The sequence below is a fragment of the Akebia trifoliata genome, chromosome 13, assembly GCF_017979445.1.
Source record: "Akebia trifoliata isolate Shusen 1 chromosome 13, ASM1797944v1, whole genome shotgun sequence".
NCBI classification, from domain to species: Eukaryota; Viridiplantae; Streptophyta; class Magnoliopsida; order Ranunculales; family Lardizabalaceae; genus Akebia; species Akebia trifoliata.
The window spans coordinates 24,871,560-24,882,169 of record NC_141387.1 but is presented as its reverse complement, the minus strand read 5'-3'; the positions used below and the strand labels follow the sequence as shown (position 1 = coordinate 24,882,169).

At 48.4% G+C, this 10,610-nt stretch overlaps 1 protein-coding gene across 1 annotated transcript; it reads left to right on the top strand.

The window, feature by feature from the left end:
• Positions 1–1,361: 1,361 nt before the first annotated feature.
• LOC147388112 (uncharacterized) lies at positions 1,362–2,030 on the top strand. The gene has a single exon (XM_086420284.1). It carries the CDS (start codon positions 1,362–1,364, stop codon positions 2,028–2,030), a length of 669 nt encoding a protein of 222 aa, XP_086276410.1.
• Positions 2,031–10,610: the final 8,580 nt, after the last annotated feature.

The following is a 10,610-nucleotide window of genomic DNA, read 5'->3' as shown; positions in this document are numbered from 1 at the left end:
AGATGAGAGAGGAAATGCTCAGGGGGTTAGAGAAACAAAATGATGAGATAATGACCATAAGGAGGGAAAACGAGGAGCTCAGACAAAGGCTAGGTGAGCGTGCGGAGACCGAAGAAGGCCCAGGTGCAGAGTGAAGTAGCGATCATATTGTCCGAGCGGCAAGGACCGAGGCAGACTGGACCGAAGATTCAGCAGCAGTCAAAACGCAGCAAGGAAGCTCTGAAGTTAAAGAAACAATGACGAGGAAGGAAGTGGAGGAAATGCTCAGAAGGAGGGATGAGGAATTCGCACGAGGGAAGGATCCCGCACAAAAGGTGTGGAACGCAATTCGGGAACTCAAAGGGACACCATTCTCGTCGGTGATAATGAAGTCAGAACTACCCAGATCGTTCCACATGCCGAAGTTTGAAACTTATCACGGAACGCGAGATCCTATGGACCATATACTGCATTACAGAAGTCAAATGGTGTTGTACTAGAACGATGATCCATTACTCTGCAAGCTATTTCTGTCAACCTTGAGGCTCGGGGCCATGATGTGGTTCCAGGCCTTACCAACTGGGACTATTACGAATTTTTTCGAGCTAGAGGAAATGTTTGTTGGGCAGTTTGTGCACCTGCGAAGAAAGAAGGTCGGAGTTAACACTCTATTTAACCTTCGATAGGAGCCCGGGGAGAGTATCAGGTCGTTCGTAACTCGTTTTCGAACAAAAGCCTTGGATGTAGAAGGCATGGACGAGGCAACAGCCTGCGCGGCGTATATCGCTGCGGTCATCCCGAGAACACGGTTGCACGAGTCCTTGATCAAGTCTGACCCTACTCGTCTGGAAGATTTGTATGCAAAGGTGGAAAAGTACATCCTGGTGGAAGAATCCGTGAAGGGCAGGAGACGAAGCGCTCAGACAGTGGCCAACAGCGAAGGGGGAATGGATGCTACAAAGGAACCGGCCCACCTCGGAGGGGAAGGAAGTAAGAAAAAGCGGAGAGATTCGAACGAGCAGTCATGGTGGAAGAGAGGCCGGGTGTATACCCTGCTCAATGAAAAACTATCCGTGATACTGAGGCACATAAAGGGGGAACCCGATTTCATTCAACCACCGCGGGGGTACAAGGGGAAGCCCGGAAAACCGTATTGCGAGTACCACGAGGCTGAGGACCACTCTACTGAGGATTGTTACAGGCTACGCCATATCATCCAGGATATGATCGAAGCAGGGAAGCTCAAAAGGTATGTCTCGACGGGAAGAGGAAGAAGAGGGGAAACTACCGAGAGAGTCGAAAGGAAGCCCGAGTAAATAAGGCCAACTAAAGGAGGGCGTCGAGAGACGGAAGAGCGCAGGATAATTCATACCATCACGGGGATGTTGGGGGCCGAAGTGCCATCTAGGCGGGCGATTCGGGAGAAAGTGAAAAAGATCCGACATATGGTCGAGGTCAACAGTGTGGCATCAGGAGTACGGGTAGCAGGAACGATGTGCAACGGAGCGGATTCCTGGGCAATTGTGTTTACGGAGGATGACCTGAGGGGAACGGCAAGGCCCCATCAAGACGCACTAGTGATTGCACTCCCAGTGGGAAACGTCGAGCTCCGCAGGATACTGGTGGATTCGGGAAGCGTAGTGGATATTCTGTTCCTGAGCGCGGCAAAGAGGATGGGGGTTTCAGAGAGCTTGGAACCAACACCAACCCTCGTTTATGGATTCAATGGCACTCTAAGCAGTCCGGTAGGGGAAATCACACTCCCGATCACAGCAGGTTCAAAAGTGGTAATGACAAGATTCGTGGTAATAGATGCGGACTCAGCCTATAACGCGATCCTGGGGCGGAGGTGGATACACGAGATGAAGGCAGTACCATCAACCTATCATCAAGTTATTCGTTTTTCGGGTAAGGAAGGAATAATGGAGATCAGGGGTGACCAGGAGATGGCGCAGAGGTGTTTTCACCTAACCTTGAAACAAGATCGAGGCCCCGAGGCCATACCCCAGAAGAAGAGAAAGGTGCCACCAACTGGGAATGAAGCTTCATAGCAACTACAGAGGTAGCCACAACGGGAGCAGCGGGTAACAGTCGAAGAAGTCGAAGCCGTGGACCTCGGCAATGACGAGGGTCAGCTAGTTAGTATCGGCACCACAATGCTGCAGGAGGAGAAGGCAGCATTGCTCCAACTTCTGAGGGCAAACAAGGACGTGTTTGCATGGTCATTAGAGGACATGCCCGGAATAGACCCTTTGGTAGCGTGCCATAGACTAAATGTCGATGAAAGCTTCCGACCTATTAGACAAAAGCCGAGGAGGCTGTCTCCGCACCTCAGGCAGGGGGTAAATGAGGAAATCGAGAAACTTTTAAAGGCTGGGTTTATCAGGGAAGTAGAGTACCCAGAATGGATAGCAAATATAGTGACAGTACCGAAGAAGGACGGGAGGGTGAGAGTGTGCATCGATTTTACGAACCTAAATAAGGCATGCCCAAAGGATAGCTTCCCGCTGCCAAGGATCGATAGGTTGGTCGATGCCATAGCTGGTCACGAGAGAATGTCATTCATGGACGGATACTTGGGGTATAACCAAATCCCCCTAGCAGTGGAGGACCAGGAACGAACATCATTCATCACCGAGCAAGGGTTGTTCTGTTTTAAGGTCATGCCGTTCGGCCTAAGAAATGCCGGGGCCACTTACCAGAGACTCGTGACAAAGATGTTCGAAGGACTAATCGGGAAGATCGTGGAGGTATATATCGACGACTTACTGGTAAAAAGTAAAAAAGCAAGAGACCATCTGACAGACCTCAAGCAAACTTTTGATCGTCTGAGGAGTTACGAAATGAAGCTGAATCCGAAAAAGTGTGTTTTCGCAGTCTCCTCTAGGAAATTCCTCGGGCACATTATCACCAGGAGAGGCATTGAGGCTAACCCAGATCAGATCCGGGCGTTAGTGGAGATGCCGAGCCCCAGTAACCAAAAGCAGGTGCAGAAATTGGCAAGGAGAATAGCTGCGCTGAACAGGTTTATTTCCAGGGTATCCGATCGATGTCGTCCGCTCTTCACGTTGTTGCGAAAAGAGAAGAATTTCACCTGGGGGGTGGAGTGCGAAGCAGCGTTCAGCGACCTGAAGAAATATTTGGGGCAGCCACCGATTCTTAACTCTCTAGAAGAAGGAAAGGAGTTGGGAGTTTACCTGGCAACAAGTTCATTGTCAGTAAGCTCGGTTCTCTTTAAAGTCGTTATGGGACGGGAATACCCTATCTACTATGTCAGCAAAACGTTGGGCCTATCGGAGATGAAATACACCAGGACAGAGAAGGTGGGATTGTCGCTCGTCTACTCATCACACAAGCTCAGACCTTACTTCATTTCACACCGTGTCCGAGTTGTGACGGACAGCCCATTGAAAGAGATGATGCACAGATCCGAAGAGTCAAGGAGGATGGCGAGATGGGCTGTAATTCTCGGCGAATATGACTTACAATTCGAGTCACGGACAGCAATAAAGGGACAAGTATTGGCAGACTTCCTCTCCGATTTCCCGGTTGAGGATCCGAACTGGGAAGAATTGGAGAACGAAGACGAAGGGGCGGAAGAAGTGGAGTTGTGGGACAAACAGGCAGGCTGGAAAATTTTCGTCGATGGTTCATCGAATTACTCAGGCTCGAGGGTGGGAATAGTACTTGTAACGCCAAATAACGACAGACTGGAAAAGATAATCAAGCTTGGGTATGGGGCATCAAACAATGAAGCTGAGTACGAGGCAGTCATCCACGGGCTCAGAATGGCAAGCGAGTTGAAAATCGGCCGGGTAAAGCTATGTACCGATTCACAACTTATAGCGAACCAGTGCAATGGGAAATTTGAAGCAAAGGACGAATGCATGGCAAAGTATCTAGTCTCAGTAAAGCGGGAGATTAAGAAGTTCGACCAAGTGGAGATATGCCAGATACCGAGGGATGAGAACAGGCATGCAGATTCATTGGCTTACATTGCCTTAATGTTAGGAAAAACGGAAGGACGGTCTTTACCGGTGGAATACCTATCTAAAGCAAGCATTGAACACGAGGAAAGGGAATGCGCACAGATTGGAGGAACCTCGGGATGGATAGAAGTGTTCGCACAATATCTTCGCTCGAAGGTTTTACCAGTAGATAAGAAGGAAGCCAGAAGAATGCTTCGGCAGGCCGGCAAATACACTCTCGTTGGGGAGGAATTGTATAGGATGTCTTTCGGGGGACCACTTCTCAAATGCCTTACTGAGGAAGAATCTGAGCTCATAATGGCGGAAATCCATGAGGGAATCTGCGGCAATCATTCGGGAGGACGGTCGCTCACTAATAAGGTCATCAATCAGGGCTACTTTTGGCCCAAGATGCAGGAAGATTGCAAGAAGTACGTAAGGACCTGCGATCAATGCCAAAAGCATGCCCTTATGCATCTGCAGCCGGTCAGCGAACTCCATCCTATAAAATCACCCTGGCCGTTCTCAATATGGGGAATGGACATCGTTGGACCTCTACCTCGGGGAAAGGGGGGTAAGCTATTCATCCTAGTGGCTACAGACTATTTTACTAAATGGGTGGAAGTTGTTCCCCTCACACGGATTAGGGAAGAGGAAGTTATCAAATTCACGTGGGAACACATCATAACGTGCCCTTATGCGTTGGTCTCCGACAACGGAACGCAGTTCGAGAGCAATCGCGTGCAATCATACTTCAAGGAATATGGAATTCGATCGCTACAATTGTCACCAAGATATCCACAAGGAAATGGCCAAGCTGAAGCATCTAACAAGACAATCCTCGGGAACTTGAAGAAGAGGCTGGCGGAACACAAGGGAAGATGGGTAGACGAGCTACACAGCGTCCTATGGGCATACCGGACCACGGTAAGAAGGGCAACAGGTTTCACTCCGTTCGTACTAGCCTATGGAACGGAAGCTGTTATTCCAACCGAGATACAGGTTCTTACTACGAGGACGCAAGTGGTCGAGACAGAGTTCAACGATGAAATGGTGGCTCGGAATTTGGATTGGTTGGATGAGACGCGAGAAAGGGTCATAGAGAGATTGGCACGGTACCAACAGGTGTTGAAGAGGTCTTATGATCGGAAGGTACGTCATAGGGAGTTCAAAGTCGGCGATATGGTGTTACGAAAGGTATTTTCTAACACCAAGGAAGTCAATAGTGGGAAGTTCGACTATAACTGGGAAGGACCATACATTGTGCGCAAAGTAGGGGAAACAGGCGCGTACTACTTGGAAACATCGGCAGGGGATGTAATTCAATCGCCATGGAATGTATTCAACATGAAGAAATATTATCAATAAACAATATCCTTTGCATCTACGCTTAATTGTTTGAGCAAAAGCTTCGGTCCCACCAAGGGGACCAAGCCCAACTAAGGAGTTGGTTCGGAGCTAAAGCCTCGGCCCCTTAACAGGAGTCGAGCCCAACTGAGAAGTTGGTTTGGAGCTAAAGCCTCGGCCTCTTAACAGGAGTCGAGCCCAACTGAGGAGTTGGTTTGGAGCTAAAGCCTCGGCCTCTTAACAGGAGTCGAGCCCAACTGAGGAGTTGGTTCGAAGCCAAAGCCTCGGCCCCTTAACAGGAGCCGAGCCCAACTGAGGAGTTGGTTAGAAGCCAAAGCTTCGGTCCCACCAAAGGGACCAAGCCCAACTAAGGAGTTGGTTCGGAGCTAAAGCCTCGGCCCCTTAACAGGAGCCGAGCCCAACTGAGGAGTTGGTTTGGAGCTAAAGCCTCGGCCTCTTAACAGGAGTCAAGCCCAACTGAGGAGTTGGTTCGGAGCTAAAGCCTCGGCCTCTTAATAGGAGTCGAGCCCAACTGAGGAGTTGGTTCTGAGCTAAAGCCTCGGCCCCTTAACAGGAGCCGAGCCCAACTGAGGAGTTGGTTCGAAGCCAAAGCCTCGGCCCCTTAACAGGAGCCGAGCCTAACTGAGGAGTTGGTTCGAAGCCAAAGCCTCGGCCCTTTAACAGGAGCCGAGCCCAACTGAAGAGTTGGTTCGAAGCCAAAGCCTCGGCCCCTTAACAGAAGCCGAGCCCAACTAAGGAGTTGGTTCGGAGCTAAAGTCTTGACTCCTTCACAGGGGCCAAGCCCAACTAAGGAGTTGGTCCAAGGACAAAGCCTCGACCCCTCAATAGGAACCGAGCCAAACTGAGGAGTTGGTCTGTGGGCAAAAGCCTTGGTCTCTTCAACGAGGACCAAGCCCAACTAAGGGATAGGACTAAGGGAAAAGCCTCGGCCCCTCAGTAGGAGCCGAGCCCAACTGAGGAGTTGGTTTGGAAGTTAAATGCCTTGGCCCCTCCGCAGGGGCCAAGTCCTGGTCAAAGCATTAGTTAAGGTAAGTCATCGGCCTTCAACGAGCGCCGAGCCCCAAGGTGTATATCAAATGAAAGGCAGGGTTAACTATTCAAGGATTCTCATACGGTACACACCCATACAAAAGCAAAAGGGAGATGAGCAACGGAGAATAGGTGACACGAGAATTGTGAAAAGTATTTTTATTTATGTAAAAGTAACCTTTACATTCCAAAATTCAAAAAAAAACAAGATTACAAAAAGGGAGAAGAAAGTTTAGGCATTTGCCCCAAGGCCGGCATCTGCGTCATTGGGGGTTCGATCTTCCGCCGGTTCTGCCAGATCTTCAGGAATTGGCTCGGGAGTGCCATCGATGATTGGCTCAGAGACAGGCTCGGGAATAACGACTGGGACGACTTCAGGTTTCTTCGCCGCCTCCTCGGCCTTCTTTAGCTTCGCCTTCACTTTGTTATAGGCTTTCTCCCAAGCCTCCTCCGAAGAGTCCAGTTGTGCTTGAAGGGAGTTGAGCTGATCCTGGAGGGCTCTCTCTTGCTCCACTTCTTTGGACTCCACCAGAGCGAGTCGGTCTTTATTTTTCTCCAGCTCGGATAACGCGCTATCCAGGCTTGATTGGAGCTTTTGGGAATTGGCCGCGGTCGCATCCCTTTCAGCTTGAAGCTGAAGGATGCGACCCTCAGCGACCTTGAGGTCATGAGCCGAGGTGTCGTGAGCCTCGGCAAGCTTGGCCACGGCATGCTGAGCCTGGAAATAAAAGGAAAGTGGGTGTAAGAGATTGCAAGTCTAAGAAAAATAATCAAGGAAGCAAAATCAAGAAGACTTACCGCGGCCAAAGCTCGGAACGCGTCATTCGAAAACTTCGCCGAGTCACTAGCAAAACTTCGGCGAGTCTTCTCCACGTCCCTCTGTAGTGCGGACGCTTCAAATACGGCCTGGCCACAGTCGGATTAGACAAGGACGAATCCCTGTCCAACACCGACCTTCCCCCAACCATGGGCTGTATCACCCAGGGGGAAGGGGGGCAGGCTTCCCTTCTGTGCTGAACTGGCCGAGGATGCCTGAGATACCTCGGCTGGTTGGACCGCCCCCTCGGCAGCATGGGGAGGCAGTTGGAGCACTGGAACCGGGGACCGGGGGCCCCTCCTCAACCTCTTGAGGAGAGGTTGGTGGTCTTCCTCTTCCTCCTCGTCCTCCCTAGCAGCACGGTCTACCCCAGAGGTTTGGATGGGATGAGCGGGGAGAACCTCCGTGACTTCCTCTTCGGAGTCGGAGCCTATTATTGGTAGGGGACGTTTGGACTGCAACGCCATGTCTGATGGACGGACGTTGGGGGGAAGGAAAGCAGTGGCGTGGTTGTAGAGGTCGGGTTGGAGAAAAGATGGGTGATCACCACGGAGTCACCGGGGAACTTATCTTTAGTCGGATCTGCGCAGAATCAGACAGCATGAAATCAGTCTACAAAAAAAAAAAAGAGAAAACCAAGAAATACTCACCATGGGGGTTGAAGGAGTGATACAACAGGGGGGGAAGCTCGTCCCCGGAAGCGCCTTCCCACTGACCGGAGAGTGGATTGGAAATAAAAACCAGTCCTTGTCCGAGTCGGGAAGCTCAATCAAGGACGACTTCCCTCTCCTCTTCGAAAAATAAAAGAACCCCGGCCTGTTCGGACATTTTTTAAGGACAAACTGTGCCCTAATGTTCGAAAGGCCGAGTTACAGGCCTTCTTCCAATCTGTCATTCATTAGCTCGAAGGCCTGAATTAGACGGAAGAAGTTCCCGCTCATTTGGCCGGGAGCCCTCCTGTAGAAGTTCAGCACCTCACGAGTTGGCCTGCTAAGAGGAACTCGGAGGCCAGCCTTCAGCTGTCCCCAGTGCACCACAGTGGCACCTGAGGAACACTCACGCTGGATAAGGGTCTCATCTACATAAGATAGACCCACACTGCTGGGGATGCTGAAAGCATCCCAGACAGCGTCCAGCGGAGGGCGAACGGGGGAGTGAGATTTCCCCTTGGCCATTTTTAAAGAAAAAAGAAGCAGAGGAGAGGGGAGGAGTCTTGATTTCGTTACCTTACTCTTTAAAGAAACTAGGGGCCTCCGGTTACCGGGTGGCAGGCAATCAAATGGTGCAGCAAGGGCGCGGCGGAGAAACGGGCGAAGGCACTAACGAAGGCAGAGAACACGCGAGGAGACAACTGGGCAGAGTAACGACAGGGAGAGTGAAAGTGGGAATGAAAATGGGAAATGAGTGGGGTATTTATAGACCAAATGGGCCTCGAGATGTGCGCTCAAGATCAACGGACAGGATTTCTCAGATGGGTTATGATGGGGCATTAAATAATGAGAGATCCGATAAGACCGTTCGCCCCACATCACGCGAATCGAGCCATTCTCGGGACGCCACGTGTACTTTCTGTAATAATTGCGCCGTTTAAACCAACAGACACGACACACCCTACGAGGCCAGCCCAACCGATCGTCGTCCTCGAGAAACGAAAAGGCTAGATAACGGTTAGTCATAAAGAAATCATTGACCCTAGCTGAGATCCATTGGGAAACTACCACATGTCAACTCACCGATTCCTTATTATTTTTCTCGAGCACCCGAGCAATCCGCCCGAATCCTCAAGAGGGGGTATTGTGGGGGAAATTCTGAGATAAGGACACGTGGCATGTTCTTTAAACCCGGAAGTATCTCCAGAGCTCGGATTTACCGATGGGTAAGCCCGGTAGATGAATTCCTCGGTGCCAATGGATGATTGAGCTCGGACCCGAGTCACCGATATGTAGGTAGTGCGGGTAATTGCAGCATAGGTCGGTTGTACGGATCTGACATATGCGACAGTTGATTGACAGCATTAGCAACTCACGTCATCCCAGAAGTGACAAGGCAGTTGTAACCACTCCTGCAGCTGACATGTCAGAGAGTGAGCTAACTACCCTAGGTCACCTCAAAGGGTGGCACAGAAATCGAACCAGATCAATGCCTATAAGAGGAATAGGGCTATGAGTAAAGGGGGTGAGATTTCTTCTTCTCTAAGGAACACTAAATTACATTGATCAATTTGTCTAACTTGATCGTCGGAGTGGGCTGATTTGCAGGTCCACCCGAGCTAAGAGAGAAGGAAAGTGTAGAGCAATTTCCTACATCTATAATTTCCATTGTCTATTTTCTCTCTTCATCCTTTTTGTCACTGCGATTTATTTTATTTTCTAATTTTTGGAGTACACAACATTGATGTGTTCGACTAGGTCTTCTTCTATAGTGCTAGTGATGAAAATCATTGAATCCTGGTAGGTTCTTGTCAAGTTCCTTTTAGCATCAACATCCATGGTAGTTGAAAGCATTTATAACCTTCATGGTAACAAGTCAAGCTTGCGCCTTGGTCCATCATTCCTAACTGGTAAGTTCTCTCTGTATTGAATGATCACTAGTTTTTGGTTAGTCAAAATATTACCATTTTTAATCAAATTTTTTAGATATATCTAATTGCGGAATTGTAGGCATTTTTTCTACTTGGTTTTAAGGGAAAAAACAACTAAATTGTATAAGATCCATACAAATCTACCGTATAAGATCATAACTAAAGGTTCTAATTATAGAACAGCAAAGATCATTTCAAAAATCTCACTTTTATCTAGGTTTGTCAATAGATCAGTTCCACATACAACCATAATCAAAATATAAAGGAAACCTCAATTTTGATTCTAAGTGTAGATCTTTGGAACCAAAACCCACCTAACAAGTCTCTAATATTTGTCAGGTACCTGTCAGGTAGGGGTGCCAATGGGTACCCATTTACCTGAAGTCGAAAACCTTGGTTCCGGTTCCCCTTTTTATTGGAACTGATTAGAAACCGATCTAATATGGAATCAAACTGTAAGGAGCCGAAACTATTAGGTTTTATCTGATTGGAGTCCACGAGCACCCAGAACCAATTTATTTTTAAATTAGACGTGATTTAAAGTTTTTCTATATTTTAAATTTAGCAAATATTATATTAAATTCTCCAAACTAAATATTGGAGCTTAAAATGGGTTTAGTTTTCTTAAACTTTATTACCTGTAAAGAAGATGATTTTTAAATAATTTTTTTTAAAAGTCATTAAATCATAATTTTAGTGCTATTTTGTAGATAATATATTATTTTCTAAAAGAAAATTTTCTTATAATGATTTTGAAAAAAAATATCATTCAATTCTTAAGGTATAGGAACCGATGGGTACCTGTGATTCTTGGCCATTCTAGTTTCACTTGTTTTGAGAATCGGAATCAGAATCGACAAGAACCAGA

What these genes read in the sequence shown, in the direction of transcription:
- LOC147388112 (XM_086420284.1), top strand. Translation starts at nt 1,362, where the DNA reads ATGTTGGGGGCCGAAGTGCCATCTAGGCGGGCGATTCGGGAGAAAGTG.